Source organism: Microcebus murinus, chromosome 1 (genome assembly GCF_040939455.1).
Source record: "Microcebus murinus isolate Inina chromosome 1, M.murinus_Inina_mat1.0, whole genome shotgun sequence".
Taxonomy (NCBI): Eukaryota; Metazoa; Chordata; class Mammalia; order Primates; family Cheirogaleidae; genus Microcebus; species Microcebus murinus.
Window position 1 is genome coordinate 93,106,015 of NC_134104.1, and position 20,055 is coordinate 93,126,069.

Consider the following 20,055-nt stretch of genomic DNA (forward strand, 5'->3'; position numbering starts at 1 on the left):
ACTCCACGTGGGCGCACTCCGGCGCCAGGCGGCCGCGCGGCCCACGGAGCCCCTGGTCTGCCCCCGCGCTGGGAGGGAGGGCGCGGCCCGGGGTCGGACGGACAAAGCGGGCGTCCAATCGAGCCGGGCACTGCCTCCCCGAAGGGAGGGAGCCGCAGCTCAGACCGGCCCAATGAGCAGGGAGCCCGAGTGGGACTTCCTCCCGGAATCCCGTTGGCCAGAATAGCGGGGCCGTGGGTGACACGTAAGTTGGGTGGGAGTTGGTGGCGGCCAAAGCTCGAGTAGCCCCGTCAGTGACACTGGCCCGCCGTTCCCCAAAACCAACTGGCGCCGCCAGCCCCCACCCATCCACTAACCCGGCGGGCCGCGCGCGGGGGGGACCGCCCGGAGTCCAGGTCCCTTTGTTGGGCGAGCTCTCCCCGCATTAGGTGGCAACAAAGTCGTGCAGTGGGCGCCGCCGCGAGGGGGCGGGGAGCGGCCGGGGCGGGACTCCAAGAGCGGCGGGGCACAGCCGGGCCAAATAGTGGGGAGGAGGGAAGAAGGTAGGCGGCGTCTGCGGACGGGCGCGAGGCAGCCCGCTCTGAAGTATGCGGAGGGCCCCCTCCCGGGCCCGGGCACTCGCGGGGAGCGAGCCTTGCAGAAGTTTGGCTGCCGCTGCCCGGGCGGCGTCGATGGCTGCGCGCCCCGCGGCGCGCGGCGGCTGAGCGGGAGCCACTTCCCCTCGGGCCCGGCTTTTGTGTCTCGCGTCTCCTCCTCATGCTGCGTCTGGCCACCTCCTGCGGCGGCCGCTGCTGAGGCTCTCGCTCGGGCCGTGGGGAGGAGGCGACGGCCGGGGCGGCCGCGGCGCGGAGTCCAGGCGGGACTATGGGAAACGGGATGTGCTCCCGAAAGCAGAAGCGGATTTTCCAAACGCTGCTGCTGCTGACCGTGGTGTTCGGCTTTCTCTACGGCGCGATGCTCTACTACGAGCTGCAGACGCAGCTGCGGAAAGCCGAGGCGGTGGCGCTCAAGTACCAGCAGCACCAGGAGTCCCTCTCCGCGCAGTTACAAGGTACGGTTAACCCGACGCGCGCAGCCCGTGCGCAACTTCGCCCGGCGTCTCCATCCGGGTTGGAAGAGTGGCTTTGGCGAGCCACTGGCACTGTGGGCGCTACCTCTGACCTTCGAGGACATCAGAGGTGAGCCCTGTGGGATTGCTGTTCCCCGCCTCCCCGGGTCTCCGCTCCCCACCCGGTGTCAGGGGAGATGATGACATCCCCATCCTCCTGCTTCCTCCCAGCAGTTACGTTTGAAATCAGTAGCACCAGCTCATTGTCCCGCCTGGCATTTGGTGGGCGAGTGCACACGAAGTCCTTTACCCCGAGCAGTTGTCAAAGGCCCAGCCGCAATTCGGCCCATCTCTAAGGGGCATGGTTCTGTGGCGTCTGGGTTTTTGCTTTCCAGTTGAGTTTGTCATTCTCTTAAAAAATGGGGAGTTTGGCAGAGATTTCTCAAACTGTACTGTTTTTTCAAAGAAGAATTAAGCCACGATCCAGCAGTTCAAACTAATGGCCCAATCGAATGGAACCTAAATCTGCTAGTTTCTTATTTCTTATTCTGTTAGTTTAATGGGTTGACTTTAGAGATGTTGGATGTATTGGAGAAGTCCACACTGCTTAACTGTTCACCATCCTGCAGGTATTTTATTTTATTCTATTTTTTAAAAAAGGTTTACTTCCTGAGTGGCTTTTAGTTCATCACAGAGCTATCTGTAATTTTACAATTAGCCTTGGGAAGTCAAAGAGGAGAAACACAGTTTTTCACTTTGCCAGACACAGCAAACTTGAGCAAGACTTCTAGAAGAACTTAACGCGTGTATCGTTTTATTTTACAGTCTCATATAATGTAAATTTCAGAAACATAAATGATGCATGACCGCAAAGTAAGCACCATGTAGTTTTGTTAAGGACGTAGTCATGCTGTAGATATTTTTTTTCAAAGCTTTTACTTGTACTTGTGGTTAGTTTTCAACATTTATGCAGTTCTCCCCCCAATGAAAAAATAATAATAACAGGCTGAAAGTAGTGAAATGTTGACAATCTTTGCTGATAATGCAAATAGAGCTTATTTCGTATTACTAGGCAGATACAAGCTGAAGAGATTTTTCTGCCTGTGTATGTATATACAAATGTAAAGCAGATGCCTTTGTGTTGCTCCAGCTATTCTTAGTGTATTTTAGTAAAAAACAAAAATTAAGATGAGAGAAAATGATACACAGCTGATTGCTTGCTCATATTTGCTCTTCCCAACTTAGAAGAAAGGAAAGTATTTTTAGCTTACTAAAGCTGCATAGCTGCAGGCAATGAAAATATCTGACTGGGCTTGGTTGAAAAGGAAAACCTGTTTTGATACACTCTTAGGTTCAAAAAAGTTTTCTTTAAACTTGGTGAGATTTACCCATGAGTTATTGTTGGTATAAGGGTGGATATTTACTTATTTACTTATTTATTTAGAAGATATCAGCAGCTTCCCTGTGAAGTTCAGTTTAGACCAAGACCTGTTTAGACCAAGAGAATAATTTGCTGTCTGATAGTACAGCAGGTCTGGATTTTCACAAATGTGTCTGGAAGGGGTGTTATATGAGGTTGTGTGTCTTGGTCTCCCAGTTTAGAGGTCCCATGAGGGCAGGGGCTGCTATTTTCACCATTATCTCCTCAGCCCTACACAGTGCCTGACACTCATGAAGGGAATCAATACATTCAATACATATTTACTCAGACAACAAACAGAAATCATTCTGAACCATGGTGAGAAAATTAATCCCAGGTACTTTTGTCTGCTTTCTTAGGCTATGCTTCTTTGTCCCTGCTTTTTGAAAACCAAAAAAAGCAACAACAAAATATTTTATCCAAGTAGCTCCTTTGCCTCAACTGCCTGTGCTGGAATTTGTTGACTGAGGCCCTGAATTCTGAATCATAGCCTTTATTTGCAGTATTCCATTTTGAAAATCAACCTCGATTTCTTTTCTCCTTTAATTTGTGTTCTTTTTGGTGGTGGTAATGGGGGAGAAGGGTGGTAAATGGTAACACAGGATTATTAAAATGCACAACTTTTGTTTTGCAGTGGGAAATGAAAGTGTTCTTCCTAGTTTGAATGAGTGGCTTTAAAGTCCATTAGGTTCATTTCTTAATTTACTCTTTTGACATTTCCTCTTCAACTGTGGGGCTGCAATACTTGCATGAAGAATTGTTTCATAAGCAGGCTAAAGTTTCTTTTGTTAATGGATTCACTGTTGAATTCTGTAGCATTTATTTTGTTTTATTTATTTATTTTTACTTTGTACTTTAATGGATGCAAATGTAACATTTATATTGGATATCACATCTGCAGGCCATTTAGTGAACATGTTCTGATCGTATGAGCTTTTGCTTCCCTTTTCCAGTGACAAATGACATTTTATTCAGAACCACTATGTACCACCTGCATAGATGGGTTTTAAGGCATCAGATTCTCCATTGATTAGTTAGGTGGGATCTCTTGACCTGGCTTGGATTAAGATCAGAGTTAATTATAAGTGGTCTTCTTTTAAAAATACTCTTGAAAAAATTTAAGTAGTTTGGTCCTATAATTGATGGTACACCTTTGTTAACTGAGCATGTTTAGGTCATCTTTCATTGAAGAATGGGGTATACTCCAGATACTCCTTTGAAAGTACTTGGAACCCCAAGTACATTTTGTTGTAGAAGAGCCCCATAAATAAGAGATGGTGGGGGTGACATGCAGAAAGGTCAGAGACTAGGCAACCCCTCCTCAACTAAGAACAGTGTCTGTATCTGCCTATCTATCATCTATCTTTCTATCACCTACTTATCTGTCTCCCATACTGGCACCTTAATTATACTGAGGAATGGGGCCAAGGTTACAACGGTGGCAGAGGTGATAATAACCTTTGGCCAGCACAGTGTTTATGTAACCTTTAAAAAATTTTAAACTACTTTCAAGTGAGCCATGCACTATTCTCTGTATCTATAGGCAGTGTTTCTCAGTCTAGACTGCCTATTACAATCACCCGGTAGGCACAATCTATGGAGGATGGAACTCAGGCCTCAAACAGTCTTTAAAGCTCCCTGGGTGATTCCAGTATGCAGCCAAGCTTGAGTGCCCAGCTCTATAATCTCAAATTAGCCGCCTCACACATTTACTTTACTTTACACACATTTACTTTACTTGTTTGGCCCCAAAGACATTTGAATTTTTTAAAAGCAGACTAGTTTCTAGACTGTGATGCACATTTTAGTTCTGCAACTTTTTGTGTAAACTGGGACCTCATTTTTTTTATTTATAAAATGAAGATTAGAATACCCTATTTTATAGGGATATTACGAGGATTAAATTAGATAATGCCTATAGAGCTCTTAGCACATAGTTGGCACATAGTAGGTTCTGCTCATTAAAGCTTGGCTGTTATTATCATCAGAGTCCCTGTATATTTCATCTGTCGTTCTCTTGCCAGGTTTGTCATGGGTAAAATTTAGAAACTGGCAAAATTTGATTTTTGTAGTTAACCACTTCCTTTTATAGTACCTAAATGAACATTAAGGAAAATAGATAAACTGGCATAAATCCAGTGCACTTTACTCAGGAGAAGGGGCCTTTTTCGAGAATTTAAAACTTCGAATATGGTTACTGATTAACTGGCTTCTGCATCTTATCACATTAGGAGAGGGTGTGACTGCTAAGGTAATAACTATGTGCAGTAAATTCTGGGAAAGAGATATAACTATTTACAATTTTTAAAAAGGCATTTATTGTAGAGGCAAAGAACCCCACATTCCTAAAACACTGCATTATGTTGCTTTTGGATTTCCCAATGATGACCAGAAACCATCAAGAAAAGGTTTATGTAAAGTTTTATATAATCCTATTCCAGATAAGTATAAGATAAGTATATTATAACTATTTAAAAAAGTTTTGTGCTTCTAAGGGTCACATTTGTTATTTAAGTTAGCTGTTCTTTCCTTTGGGCTCCCCTAGCACTTAGGATGGCCTAATAGCCTAAGCACAAACACAGCATACTATGATTGGTTACTTCTTGGTTTTCAGCCTCCCCTAAGTCTGCTTTAAAAGTCTCCTTCAGCTCAGGGCCAGGCTTTTTAAATTCCTTCTTCTCTATTACCTGGTGCCTGGCATATAGTAGGTACTCAATAAATAGTAGTAGGTCTATACCTATACAGTGTTTTCTCTCTGCCTATTAATATGCTTATATATGGTAGGCAGTGAAGTGTAGTGGATATGGGCTGAGGAATCAGTGCACTGGAATTTGATTTCCTCCTTTTTACTAGCTGTGTAATCTTGGGCAAATTACTTAAGTTCTCTGTGACTGTATTTCTTCATATGTGACAATTAAGATGATAGTGTTTATAATAGGTTGTCATGAGGATCAACAGTGATAGCTGGTGTACAGTGCTTAGAAGGGTGTAGCTTGTACGTTGAACTATTGAGGAAGCACATATACAATAGAGTGGTTCATAGACCACAGTAATTTAGACTGCAAATGTGGGCAATACATGGCAGGCACACTCATGTTCAAGTGCAAAGTTAGGACTTATACACATCAATTAGACATTGTGTATTACATGGACATCTTCACTGAAGTACATCTTACAATTAAAAGGAGATATATTTATCAACATATGTTTGTTTAATTCTGTTCCATTCCATAGTATATGGAAAAAAAATACTCTTTAGGTTCAGTGTTCTTGTTTGTATGTAAATTCATTCCCTGAATAAAAGATAAAAGCTTCTAGATACCTTTTAAAATTGACTCAGTGAAGCATTATTTTACATGTATGTGATTTGCACAGGATAACACAGTTGATTCCACACATTGTGCCTGCCTTAATCATCCTGGTAAAGTGGAGCATGCCAACTCTGTAATGAGAGTACTGATGTCCAGATAAATATTGGTTGACTGTGTAAGAGAATTGCTCATGATATGGGAGCCTTTAGTTTAGGTCCCAGGTAAATTGGAAGGCTTCTTTGACATTTTTTATTCTTTCTTGTCTGAAGAAGGACAGTTTCCTATAGGGCTGGAGCACAAGACTAGATTCCAGTGGATGCAGGAATAAGTGTATTAGAGTTGGAGGAATGAAGTCTGACTAAAGATGGTGTGGACTAAAAAGAAGATTATATAGAAATCAGAAAAGGGAAGAGAGAGAGAAAGGGACAGATATTCAGCTGATGACTTTTCGAGGCAGTGGGGAAGATTCTTGTTCACACCTTTATGCTCTAAAGGAAAAGCAACAGAGAACAGTGAAGGAAGAGTGGGTTTGGGCATCAGATGCAGTTTAAATGCAACTCTGGTGCTTACCAGTAGGGTGTCCTTGAGCTGTAAAGTAATCTTTCCGAACTTCAGTTTCTTCATATTTGAATTGGGGTTAGCAATGTCTGTCTTGCAAACTTGTATGGATTAGAAATATTAGGTTGGTGCAAAAGTAATTGTGGTTTCAGACAATGAATTTTAAATAATTATAACTAGGCTCAAAAATATCTTTATTAATCAAAATAGGAACCATCACAATCAACACCTTGTTGCCACCGAAAAATAAGTTTGTTTATTCCTGTAGTGTAAAAATCTGTGTGTTGGGATTCAGTGAACTCTTGGAAAGCATTTTCTGCTTCCTGCTGGTTGTGCATTTTCCCTGCAAAAAGTTGTCGAGATGCTTGAAGAAGTGGTAGTCAGTTGGCGAGAGGTCAGGTGAATATGGTGGATGAGGCAAAACTCCAGAGCCCAATTCGTTCAACTTTTGAAGAGTTGGTTGTTCAACATATGATCAGGCGTCGTCCTGGAGAAGAAGTGGGCCCTTTCTGTTGTTCAGTGCTGGTTGCAGGTGTTGCAGTTTTCAGTGCATCTCATCTATCTGCTGAGCATACCTATCAGATGTAATGGTTTCATTGGGATTCAGAAAGCTGTACTGGATTGGACCAGCAGCAGACCACCAAACAGTGACCATGACCTTTTTTTTTTGGTGCAAGTTTGGCTTTGGGAAGAGCTTTGGAGATTCTTCTTGGTCCAGCCACTGAGCTGGTAATTGCAGGTTGTCGTATAAAATCTACTTTTTGTCACACGTCACAATCCAATTGAGAACTGGTTTGTTGTTGTTGCGTACAATAAGAGATGACAACACTTCAAAACGACAATTTTTTTGATTTTCAGTCAGCTCATGAGGCACCCACTTATCAGGCTTTTTCACTATTCCCATTTCCTTCAAATGCCAAATGACTAGAATGGTCGACCTTGAGTTCTTTGGCAACTTCTCCCATAGTTATAAGAGGATCAGCTTCCACGATTGCTCTCAGTTGGTCTCAGTTGGTCATTGTCAACTTCCAATGACTGGCCACTGCACTCCTCATCTTCAAGGATCTCATCTCCTTGCAAAACTTCTTGAACCACCAATGCACTGTATGTTCCTCACCATTCCTGGGCCAAATGTGTTGTTGATTCTGCGAGTTGTTTCTGCTGCTTTATGACCTATTTTGAACTCAAATAAGAAAATCATTTGAATTTGCTTTTTGTCTAACATCATTTCCATAGTCTAAAATAAATATAAAATAAACAGCAAGTAATACATCATTAACAAAAAAAAAGTGAGAAATGTACATTAAAATGATGTATAACATAACCACATTTATTTAAGAATGTATTCCAATATAAAATGGCAAATTTCAACCATGCTAAAACCACAATTACTTTTGCACCAACCTAGTACATCTAAAGAGGCCAGCATGAGTCCTGGAGCATATTATTACTACCATTTATTAGATGACCAGGACTGCTGTTGTTTGTAGGGTGAGAGTTCTGCAGCCAGTGAAAATACTGGAGCAGGTTCCAGGGAGTTAAAGAAGAGAGGAACAGCAGCAGGTAGATGAGGCCTACTGGTACTCTTTATTGTTGGGATGACGCCGCAGCAGCGAGACTGTGGCGAGCAGTTATATATGGCTCAGAACAATAGGGCAACATGCCTCTGCGAAGGGGCGATCACATGGGTCTTACATAAGGGGTGACATCGTCATTACTTAAGCGTGCTGACTCATGTCTTACCACAAGGCTGGCGGAAGACATGCCGGCAGTCATCTTGGTTTGGCCTAAGAAACCTATTGCCTATACAAATGGATTTTCCCTTACACTGCTAGATCAGCACTGGGCTTCTTTTTATTTTGCCCACCTTTTACTGCATTGAGTAGATAATAGTGTTATTAATGGTGACCTACACATGTGGCTCTTCTCAGAGCTGTGTGCCCAACTTAGCTGAAAGTTTTATTTGATTTAAGATACTCTTACTTTGTCTTTTCTACTCTTTTGACCCTTTTGGTGGGGAGAAAAAACCCTGAAAACATTTTACAGGATAACAACTAAGAGTTGCTGTTTTTCATTTTGACAACCAAGTGTTCTTATCATTGAGGACAAAATGTTTCTCCTCCTGCCAGTAGATGGTTTGTAGGTTTTGTAGCTTTGTTAGGAGGAGAAAGTTATATATAACTTTATTATAAGAAAAATAATAAACTATATTTTCCTTTTGAGCCACCGTTATTTGGAGCAAATTTTATTTTGATAGAATTTTGAAAATTTATTTCAAGAAGTTAAATTATTTTTAACACATAGAATTTGTTGAATGCCTACCATGTTCAGGTTCTATGCTAAGGACATTACATGCATTGTTATTTAATAGTGACACTATCACCCTAATGTGAATGAGCAGTCTGAGAATTAGGGAGGTTAACTTGCCAGGGTCTAGATCTAGCCTAATGAAACTGAGCTTAGAGCTCTAATGTGACTTACTAGCCATGTTTTTTCCATGGTATACCAGTGCCCTCAAAATTGTTTTAGTGCCTCTCATGACAATATTAATGGTTTTGAGAAAGCAGGTTAGATGGATCATATGAGGATTCAGGGTAAAATTTAGAATCAGAAGTAACAGGTGTGACCATTTGATGCAGCATTTCCAGGGTGTAAGACAATTGCTGCTGTTAAGAAAGGTGATTTTGGTTGATACTGAAGTTTATTTCAGGGACCATGCAGATGTTGTCTGAAATAACATCAAATCACACAATGAAAAACATATAATTTCCTTTCAATACTTTCTTGACAAGTCAAGGAGAAACTCTCATTTTGATGCTAGAATCTCTCTCCTGCATCCTGTTGCTTATCTGTTTTTCCAAAGACAAATGACTTCATGCAGCCAGTGGTCTGATAGCTAACAGTCTAATAATTGTTTTGCTGTTTTATTGCATTTTATTTTAAAATTTAAATCCATTAATTATCATCCATTAATGCCATGTAAATAAGATTTTTTTTTTAATAAGGTAGTGGTGTAAAGTTTTCTTTTTGGAAGTTTATTTTAGGGGAAAAAGTGTATATTTGATAGTCATAGTACTTGTACAGTTTTTGTATGGCTATATTAAGAGTTCATGTGAGGGCTGGGCATGCTGGCTCATATCTGTAATCCTAGCACTTTGGGAGGCCAATGCAGGATGATCACTTGAGGCCAGGAGTTTGAGACTAGCCTGAGCAACATAGTGAGACCCTGTCTAAATATAAAAAAAAAAAGAAAAAAGAAAGAACTCATGTGAGGAGTACCTGCATGTCTGCTGAAGTGTAGGAATTGCATTACTGGTCAAATCTGATACAAACACTGATTTTTACACTTAATCAACTGAATTATAAGATAGATAAATCACTTATCATGTGTCTCAGGCTGAGTCCAAAGCCCACATATCCTGACTCCTAGTACAAGATAACATTCTTCCACTACCCTGTGCTGTCTCTGTAGTCTAGCAACAGCCTTTTCCCTCTTTCAGCAGAAATGGGCATTTCTATTTTTAAACAATGGCGTGTATTTCTGAGTGGCATATTTGTATTCTTTATTTTTATTGGCTCATGTGTGCTTATACAGAAGACATGTCAGTCATTGCCCTTCACTGATAAGCTTTACTATAATAAATAGGCTTATAGCCTGGAGGGACATGGGCATGAAATAAATTGCTCTCCATAGCAGTATGACATTTTAAAAAATATTGCTTTAACTATTTTTCATATATAAAATGTCACAATATGATAAATAGTGAATAGAAAATTAAAAAGATGTGCTGTCATTCTGAAGGATAGGCATTTTAAAACATTTGAATGATACCATTTGCTTTTCTTTGAGAGTGAATTAAAAAAATATATAATCATTTTAGGAGAGTCAAACATTCCATTTTCCAGTTCACATCTCATTTAAAATGCCTTTTTTAATTGAAATTTTTGTTGCAAAAAAATCTGCAAATCAAGATATTTAGGAGAGCTTTGACATTGCTTATGTGCTTTCTTGACAATAGCTATCAAATAAATATTATAAAAATAGATTAAAATTGAACAGTTTAATTATTTGGTTACTTAATTTGGTTTGAATAGAGCAATTTCTCACGTTTTACATGAGGGAAATTTAATATTATAAGTCTGTAATTCCTGCCCTTCTGCATCAATATGTCAGCCTTTTAACAAACAGGAATTTTTTAAAAGAACTTTATATTCTATTTAGAGGTTTAGATGCTGTAAAATAAGGTAAATTGTAGTGATGTCAAGTATCATTTTCATTAGAACATGAAAAATGAATCCTCTCTACTCTATAAGTGAGTATCAGCTCAAAAATCCAAAAGTCATCCAAATTTGATTGAGGTGTGGGTGAGGCTCCTTGAGTATATCGTTCCGTAAGTATAACTGTTCAAGTGTAGTTCCTTTTCATCTGTCAATCTATGAGACTAAAGAGTCAAATTACCTGCTCCCAACACAACCAACATACAGTGGTAGGGCAGGCATAAGATTCTTTGATATTTCTCTCCAGAAAAGGTGGAAAACATGAGGTAGGAGTCATTTGTCCATAGCAGTTCTTAAATCTAGCTAGGCAAAAGCTTTTTGATTAGGTCTTGAGTCCTAGCAGTAATTCTCCATAGCTCTTGATTCTACCCTTTGGGCTCTTGATTCCACTCTCTGAGTCATCCTTTCTTTTTTTATGAAAGGTGGCATATGTTTGCAGCTGAGTGGTTTTCTCAGTAGTTTTCTCCTGCCAGTAGAATTTTGAGGATCTGTGGCCTGTTTGATATAGTACTATCTCTGTCCCTTTTAGTCCAAACTGGCAGTGTCTCTGTTGATATAAGCTTGTTAGAAATTGTGTAGGTCTTCTGTGAAACTTCTTGGAATTTTCTCCATTAGACAACACCACAGCCACATATCTGTGAGATGAATCTTCTCTACTTTGGGCTTATGCTGAGATAGGGGAGAGACAGTGCCCTTAAGGCCTGTTGTGAGGATCTGTGAAACTCTTAGGTGGTCTTACTGTCTGATTGAGACACCACTTTTAATCTTTCCAAGGTCTTAACAAAAGGATTTGATAGCCATACCTCTGACTTTTGTTTTTATACTATGTTTTTCTGATAGTGCCCTAGAATTGATCCTTCCTTGGAAGCTATTTCTTAATTTCAGCATTATTTGTTGTCTAGAGAGGCTGAGAATTTTCAAAATAAAGTCCTGCCTCCTTTTTGTCTAGCAGTCCTTCCACCAGTTTATCTTTCTTCTCATAGTTTACTGTAAAACACTAAGAAGAAATCAGGTGACATCTTCAACACTTTGCTGGGAAATCTTCTTAACTGGGCCACTCAGTTCATTTGGCACACTTTTTTACTTCCCATATAACTCTGAGTGACTGCAGGTCACATAACTACATCTAAGTGTGGGTGTTTCTAAACTTTCTGCCACTACATAATTTCTAATTTCTAATGAACACTTTTTTCACTTTCATTTAAGCCCTTACACCAGTCTTAAAGTTCAGACTTCTATGAACAATGTGTTCAAGGCATCTTAAATTTCACTAACACTCTTCTTAAGGTCCACTAATTATACAATTCCAAAGCTGCTCCCACCTTTAGATTTTTATGGCAGCATACCACTATTAAAATCTATATTAGTTATCTTGCCACATAGCAAATTACCCCCAAACTGAATTTGCTTAGAACAATGAATATTATGTCACAGCTTCTGTGGGAAAGGAATCTGGGCTTAGCTGGGTGACTCTCTCATCACTCACAGGTTGCAGTCAAGCTGCTGACCAGGGTTGTAGTCATCTTAAAATTTGACTGAGATTGAATAAACCACTTCAGAATTCACTCATGTGACTCTTGGCAGGCCTTAGAAAATCCAATTCCAATCTCACTCATCTGGGCCCTTCCACAGGGCTACATCACAGCATCATAGCTGGGTATCCTCAGGGCAGGAGATCCAAGAGAGTGATAGTGTGACATCCAAGATGAAAGTGAAGGTATTTTAATAACCTAATCTTGGAGGTGATATCTCATCACTTCTGCCGTATTCTGTTCATTAGCTTTTAAGTTCAGTTCATGCATAAGGCAAAGGGTTTTTGAGGATCTGAATTACAGAAAGTGGAGATCATTGGGGGCCACCTTAGTAGCTATGTACTATACGATGAGAATGCTTATTTAAATATTATTATCATCGTTGGCAACATCATTACCAAAGTTGTCATAATCTACCAGTCACTGAGCATTTGCTATGTGCCAAGCACTCTTCTAAATTATTTTCTTGGATTATTTGAGTTAATACTTTTGTCAAACTGTTTACAACATATTAAACTGTGATTTACCATTTAAATTTGAAGTGTATTAGCAAGAAGTGGCATTTGAAATGAAGGTACTTCAGAGGGAAATTACCTGGTGTTTAAACCCTCTGACCTGGGAAAATTAAAATTCTATGTGACTCTCTGAAATATAAACCTAATTGGTGAGTTGTCAGGGGAAATATCAAAGAGGAAGGCATCATGTCCTTGGGGAGTTTCAAAACCCCTTGATAATATGTGAACATTTCTCACTCCTATAAGTAACTGTATTTCTTTGGCAGGTAGGTAAGAATACTGTGCAGTGTATTTGTTCATATAGTGTTTTTACCTGCTTCTGAATGTTCCTTTTGCCTTCATAGACTGCCATCCTTGGTGAAGACCTCATTATTTGATAGAAGATATATATATACAGAATTTTGCTGGTCTTAGAAAGATATCTTTGATTGAAAGAAAGAGCATTAATTGCATTCCTGGTAATTTCAAATTGTTCATTCACCCCTACTTTGAAAGTCAGGTTTAAAAAATTACAATACACATGTACTATGTAAATATATGCAACTATTATTTACCCATAATAATTTTTAAAAACTTTAAAAAGAAAACAAGTTGCAATGTATCATTTTGTGATGTTAATAAAATCAAAAGTACACATTAAAAGGATATTATGAAAAGTCATTAAATGTATTCTGAACAGTTGTAATTCCAAGTTTATATATAGTATGACTTCATTCTCCTAAACATATTTTAGTAATTTAAATACATGAGATAAATATTTCTATTTTACATTTGACTTCCATTGTACTTTCTAAAACATTTCTATAAGAGATTAGATTCAAAAGTGGATAGGTTTTGTCAAAATATGCCTGAGGCCATATTCCACTCTAGAATTTAGAGTTCTACTCATTCTACTCTCATCAGTGGGAAGTTGCCATTGAATTTCTGTAGAATCAGTGATTCACCTTCTGCCCCATTGCTATGTTTGTCAATTCCAGGTTGCTGCCATGATATTCACTGGTACTGTGGGTTGCTATAGACTTCTACTCTTGGTAATATTCACATTGATACTGTAAGTCTCTCGTGACGTCTTCTCTGTTCTCTATGCCAAAAAACAAAATGAGGAAATTTTCTACGTGTTCTGTAATGTATTGCTAATGTGTGGTGTAGTTCTTAGGGAGACTTATATAATATTTTTTTCTCGTATGGCTTTATGCTCTCTGAGTTTGGTTAGGTCTATATGGACTGAGCTAGAGGATGTTCTCTTTTGTTGAAACTGTCCAAGGAAACAGTGGCTACCAGTTAACTAGAATGATAGTATTTGTGAGTGCATGTGTGCCCTTTTTTGTGAACTCTAATAAGTCTTCATCTGAGGGTCTCATAGTAGCAATATTTTGAATAGGACTGAGCCTTTGAAGACAGTCTGCTTTGTTTTTACTGTTGGCCTCCAGCTGGTCTCATAACTGCCTCCTATCCAGCAACAATGCATTGCTTAAGACCACACTGAATGTCTTGTCTGTGGCCATCTCTTCTTTAAGGGTGGCATTTTCAATTTGGAATATGTGAGCATCCATGAATTTCCTGAAAATATATGTCAATTTTGTATGTGTACCTTTTTCTAAGATGGAAGCCATGGCTGTAATCAAATCATCAAAGCATTGGTGACCTGAAAAAGGTTAAGAACCACTGCTTTAGGGCAATTCCTCCTTCTGAGGTCCTTTCAAGCCCATCTTGGAATTTGACCTCCCCTGGGCCCACTCCATGAGCCCTCTAGACATGAATGTAAGTAGCTGAGTGATAATGGGGTAGTCAGTGCTTGATGCGATCTCCCTAAAACCCTGACCACCTAGCCCTCTCCCCAAATTAAAGAAGAATCCTGATTAGAGACTTAAATGGCATTTAATAAATTGCATTCCTGGAACTTATTAGTACTTGTTTAGTGAATAACTTCAAAAGTCTTGGAATTACATGAGAAATTTATGCTTTCAAAATTGCTTTATATTTGTGATATCATTTGATCCTGAAAACAACCCTATGTTATAGAGTAAAGCAATATATTACATTAATACCATTTTAAATTGGAGGAAACAGAAGTCACACAACAAGACAGTGATGCTCAAGTTACTTGACTGCTAACTCAGGGATCTTACTAATATAATTCTTAGTTTCTAAGGCTTTCTCACTTTGGAACTAAAAATGAGGTTTAACCACATCCCCATAATGGAGTTTCTGAATTTGCCTTCTCTGTGGGCATTTTCAGATTCTGCCAAACAGTTAAGAATATTTCTAGATGGTTACTCACCTGTACTTTTAAGAACTATTCGTCCTGGAGTCCACTTGCCACCCCTCACTCCCTTCCCATCTCTGTCCACTGTATACATGGAAGGTGGTGATGGATGCTCAAACTACCAATTGTTGCTTCACCTCTGCAGGTTTCTACTGTCAAATCATGTTTACCTTGCTTCCTCTTGGATCTCACTGCCCTGGAGGACCCACTCAGGCTCTGGAGGGACTGGGTCCCAGGGTAATAAGGTTGATAGTCACTGTGGTGACCTGGGCTTCACCACCCTTTGCTTCTATCTCTGGCACATTGTCGTTGATCTAGCATTAAGGGCTTGGGCTTTCCCTTACCTCCGTATGAATCCTTTTATGACTCCTCTGCCTCCTGGGTTGTAGACAGAACTTAAACTCATGCTTAGTTCCCATTAACATTCACCACAGGCTGCCATCTCCTTACAGCATCTTTATCTTCACCTTGACTTCACAGGGGGCTTTAAAGCTCACCACCCAATTGATTCTTCAGCTGTGTTTTTTAGATTCCAGGTGTGGAAGTCAAATTACTCCTGTAAATAAATCATAGAATGGTAGAGCAGGAAAGGAAGTTCTTAGAGCCCCGGTTGCAAATATCAGCATATGCAATATGTTTTGGCTCAGTCCATGCAGTGCTTTGAAAAATTTCATAATAATGACTGCATGGAAAAAGAAATAAATTTTATGTCAACATCTAGATTTCCAACCTTGTTGGAAAAGTTCTAAGATCCTGCGTCATTGAGCCTGCATTCCTTTGTGGTGAATGCCTGTTTGGAATGGGGGCATGTGGGCTTTAGTTGGCCAAAATTCCTAGTGTGATTGCTCTGGACATTTGCATTACTGTACTGGCTTCTATAAGCACCAAATTTGAAATTCTTTATCTTGAATTATTTTTTTATTTATCAATGAAGAAAGTGATCTTTGGAGAGATGAAATGACTCACCAGCTATGCTGCCTACTACGGCAGCCTCTGGTCATGTGTACCAGTAGCACCAGCAAAGCAGCTAGTGTGACTTAGGAATGGAATCTTAAGTTTTGCTTAATTTTAATTAATTTAAATTTAAAATTTAAAACTATTGCAATGTGAAGTATTTTTCTGTTAAACACAACTTTGTTTTGGTGGGGCTACATTTTAATTTAACTGTTGTGTCATGTAAGATATTATTGGTGTATTATAGTGCGCATATACTTCCTACTTTTTTTAAATGCAGCTACTAGAAATTTAAAAATTATAGACATTTCAGAATGTATTTCTGTTGGGCAGCACCGACCTGACAGAGGTCACACAGCTTGTTGGTGACAGCTCTGGAATTTGTTAGCAGATCTTCACAGCTCTAACTATATTTTTTCTACATTACTAAAGTGTAGCCCTTTCATTATTTATGTAAAATAAGTTTTCACATATTTAAATTGACACTGTGGATGGGTATATTCACACCTCATGGGTGTGGTACACACTCTCTGTGGGATGGACATGCCTGAAGCTCTGATTTGGGTGAGGCAAAGGCAATATATGTAACCTAAATATTTGTACCCCTGTAATATGCTGAGATAAAAAAAAATAAAATGACATTGTGTTAGATTTTGGAACAGATGTATATTAAAATACAGTATAAAATTAATTATATATTGTAGCTTTAAAACAAGACAAAAATTACTTTTCCACCTAATATATTGAGTTCTTATATTTTATACTTTAAAAAACCATTTTTTAATTTGTTGTTTTTATTTATCTAGATTCAAACACATCAGAAATAAAATATTGACCATGTGAATAGTCCAATCCAATCTAGCATTCACTTAGAAGAAATAAATTATTTTAACAGTTTATATTCAACTTTGAAATTTAACTGACATACATAAAAGTACACAAATTATAAGCAAATGGCTTGATGAGTTTTCACAAACACATGTGTATAACCAGCAACAAGATCAAAACAAATAATAATGCCAGCATCCCAGAGGATTCTTTGCAGCCCTTTCACTCACTAACTATCCCTCACCCACTAAGAATAAGCATCCTGATTAGTTTCACCTGTTTTTATATTTTAAATAAATGAAATCAAACAATATATACTTTTGTATCTGGCTGCTTTTGCTCAACATTTTGAAATTCATCCAAACTGTCATATGTATTTTGGATGTAGATTTTCCATTTCTATTAAAATGCCATTGTGTAAGTCTGTCACAATTTATCCATTCTACTATTGATGGACATTTGGATAATATCAGTTGCTGCCACTATAAATGCTCTGTAGTTCTTTTAACTTTTTGTTTTTCTTTTTAAGGGAGTAGCAGCTTCTTGATGTGCTTGATGACTTCTTTAAAGTAATGCAACTTAAGGACTATTTTGAGTGCTTTGGCAAAATTATCTTATATTTTCCCATCTACTAGTGATATTTAATAACCTTACATATCCTATCTGTAAGCACTGGTCTATTATCAATACAAATCTTAAAATATGACCAAACATAAAAAGCAATTAAAACTTAAATGTTCAAAATACAAGTATATGTGGCATTGTTCAGCCAAGGGATATACTGCCCGAGGGACTGCCTGGATATGAGCTGGCTTATCTGCTCTCTATTAATCATCATTCATGCTCACTTAGTACATGCTTTTTCCATCTGTATACTATAAAGGGGTTGTTTTAAAAATTACTTCTTTATTTTAAAAAAATAGAATTACAGCAGACTCAAGTATTACCTTTTGCTAAATTAATTTCCTGAAACAAGTTCACAAGCACCTGGTTTATAAATGCTGCTTCTCTCTTGAAGGCTTCAGAGTATAACTGAGGCTTCAAGAGGAATGTTACAGAGTTAACACAAATATATGGCAGGTGGTTAGACTTGCCCTAAGATTGCTTCTAAGTTAAAATTTTGTGGTTTTTTAAATTCTGAGGTGCTAGCTTAAGTAAACAATGATGAAAATAAGAACCTGTAGTGAGTCATGTTCATCAGTTTATCATACACATTAAGTTTTCACAGTATAGTTTTGCTTTATTATATATAAATGTTAAAAAGGGCAAAGGCATTCTTAGAATTTATCCATAGAAACCTAATTAATTTTACTTTTGCAATTTGTGATAATTTAATTTGTGTTAGGCTAAAGTTTATCGCCATATGAATTATGATAGGAACAAATTAACAAAATATTTGTGTAAACAAAAATTTATCCCACTTTAAAAGAACAGTATTCTTAATTACGAACATAAAAAAGGAAAGATCTCCTTTGATCTAAAGAATTAACAGAAGATTCTTATCTAGTACTTGAGATATGGTCTTTAAGTATTGGTATTCAAAAGTAATATACTTAGTGACATTTTTTTAATTCAAGAGTTTTACTAGTTCAGCCTGGGGCAGTGACTCAAACCTGTAATCCTAGCACTCTGGGAAGCTGAGGTGGGAGGATCCCTTGAGGTCAGGAGTTAGAGGCCAGCCGGACAAGAGGTAGGCCCCATCTTTATGTCTCTACTAAAAATAGAAAATTAGGTGGGTGTGGTGGTGTGTTCTTGTAGTGCCAGCTACTCAGGAGGCTGAGGCAAGAGGATCACTTGAGCCCAGGAGTTTGAGGTTGCTATGAGCTATGCTGATGCCATGGCAAAAAAAAAGATTTTTACTAATTCACACTGGATCCCCCTCCCAGCACTAGTTTGTTATACTTTTTCAACCTGTGAAATTTTGGAGGGAAGCTACTCAGACACTGCTTAATATAATAATAATAAAAAAATAACAATAATGATAAAAAAGAAAGGAAAGAAAAAGGAACTAAAGTACATCAGATGTTTAGGGAGGAGTGTTTCATTTCAATTTCACTTGGAGAATGGCTTGGTGAATTGTAGAAACATTTTTGTGGCTACAAAATTATACCTTGGGTTACTTTAAATAAAGTTTATTTGGTATATTATAGTTTATTTCTGGAAATTAGACTTTAGTTATAAAATGAATGTCTTTTGTGACTTTTTTAAAAAGAAATTCTTTATTTAAAAAAAATGTCATGAGTCTGTTTTCTGAAGTATAACACTGCCAAAGAAAATTATTAGTAGTTTAGGATAGGTGAATCAAAGAGGTGTGGTTTGATGAAACTAATGTTACATGAGTAGCCACCTACAGATACAGAGTCAATGTATTAGTTTTTGTTGTGTAACAATTTAAAAATCTCAGTGGCTTACAGTTACAAACCTGGAATAGCAAACCTAATCACATTCACAGGTCTGTAGTTTGACTGTGGCTTGGCCATTATGGGCAGAACTTGTCTAGATTTGACTTGCCTGGGCCTGGACAACAGTTTTGTGGTCAGTTTCAGGCTGGCCCTCCACGCTTCCATTCTACATCCTGGACTGAAAGGATTGTATCTACTTGGGGATGCTCTTCTGTTGGTAGATCACAGGAACACAAGAGGGTGGGTGCTAACACCGTGGAGGTGGCACATTGTCACTTCTGTCCACATTTCATTGGCCAGACATTAATAGGATGGGGATGAATATTCTGTCCACAGTGATAAGCACTGCAGAATGCATGTCAAGATGTGGATGTATAATTACAACAATGAGGGGTGAAGAATTTGGACCGATGACGCCCATGTACCCACAGTCAATTTCAAAATAGGTACAGTGTGCAATAAAAGAAGAAAGCTTCTTTATTGGAAGGATCATTTTACAGTGATTTGATATAGATGTTTGAAAAGATTAACATCAAATAACATAAATTTAGTTATATTTGTGTATTTCTAGGCAGGGACTATGGGTTTATAATGAACAACAAGCACCTAGCATAATCTAAACAAGAGGCAGTAAGTAAGTATGTTCTTTTATTTAAGAGACTCTCCCTGAAGCACCTACTGTCCACAGCTCTCTTGGAGGGTATAAATTTGATAATTTAAGTGCTGCCACCAAGAAATAGAATATAAATAACGTAGTCTGTTTAAGGCTTTCCCACTGGATTTTTATGACTTATTTCAGTGACATAGAATATAGAACATCTTTACCAAAGTATTTTGACATTTAATATGCTGATTTTTAGTTGCAAAAGAAGATATGATAAGCCATAGGATTTATTGTTATATACTAATTTATGTGGGTAAAAAAAAAAAAAAAACTAGAACA

General features: G+C 38.5%; 1 protein-coding gene across 5 annotated transcripts in view; it reads left to right on the forward strand.

Moving 5' to 3' along the window:
- The first annotated feature begins 221 nt into the window (after window positions 1-221).
- The window catches only part of GOLIM4 (golgi integral membrane protein 4), an 82,880-nt gene continuing 63,046 nt past the window's right edge, over window positions 222-20,055 (forward strand). For 2 of the 5 annotated variants that reach the window (XM_012779217.2, XM_012779220.2), the window contains exon 1: window positions 222-1,051. In XM_012779217.2, coding sequence (XP_012634671.1) covers window positions 865-1,051 — 187 coding nt within the window. In that variant the 5' untranslated portion in view covers window positions 222-864. The remainder of the gene's footprint in view (window positions 1,052-20,055) is intronic. The other 3 variants (XM_012779216.3, XM_012779218.3, XM_012779219.3) reach the window with 2 other exon arrangements.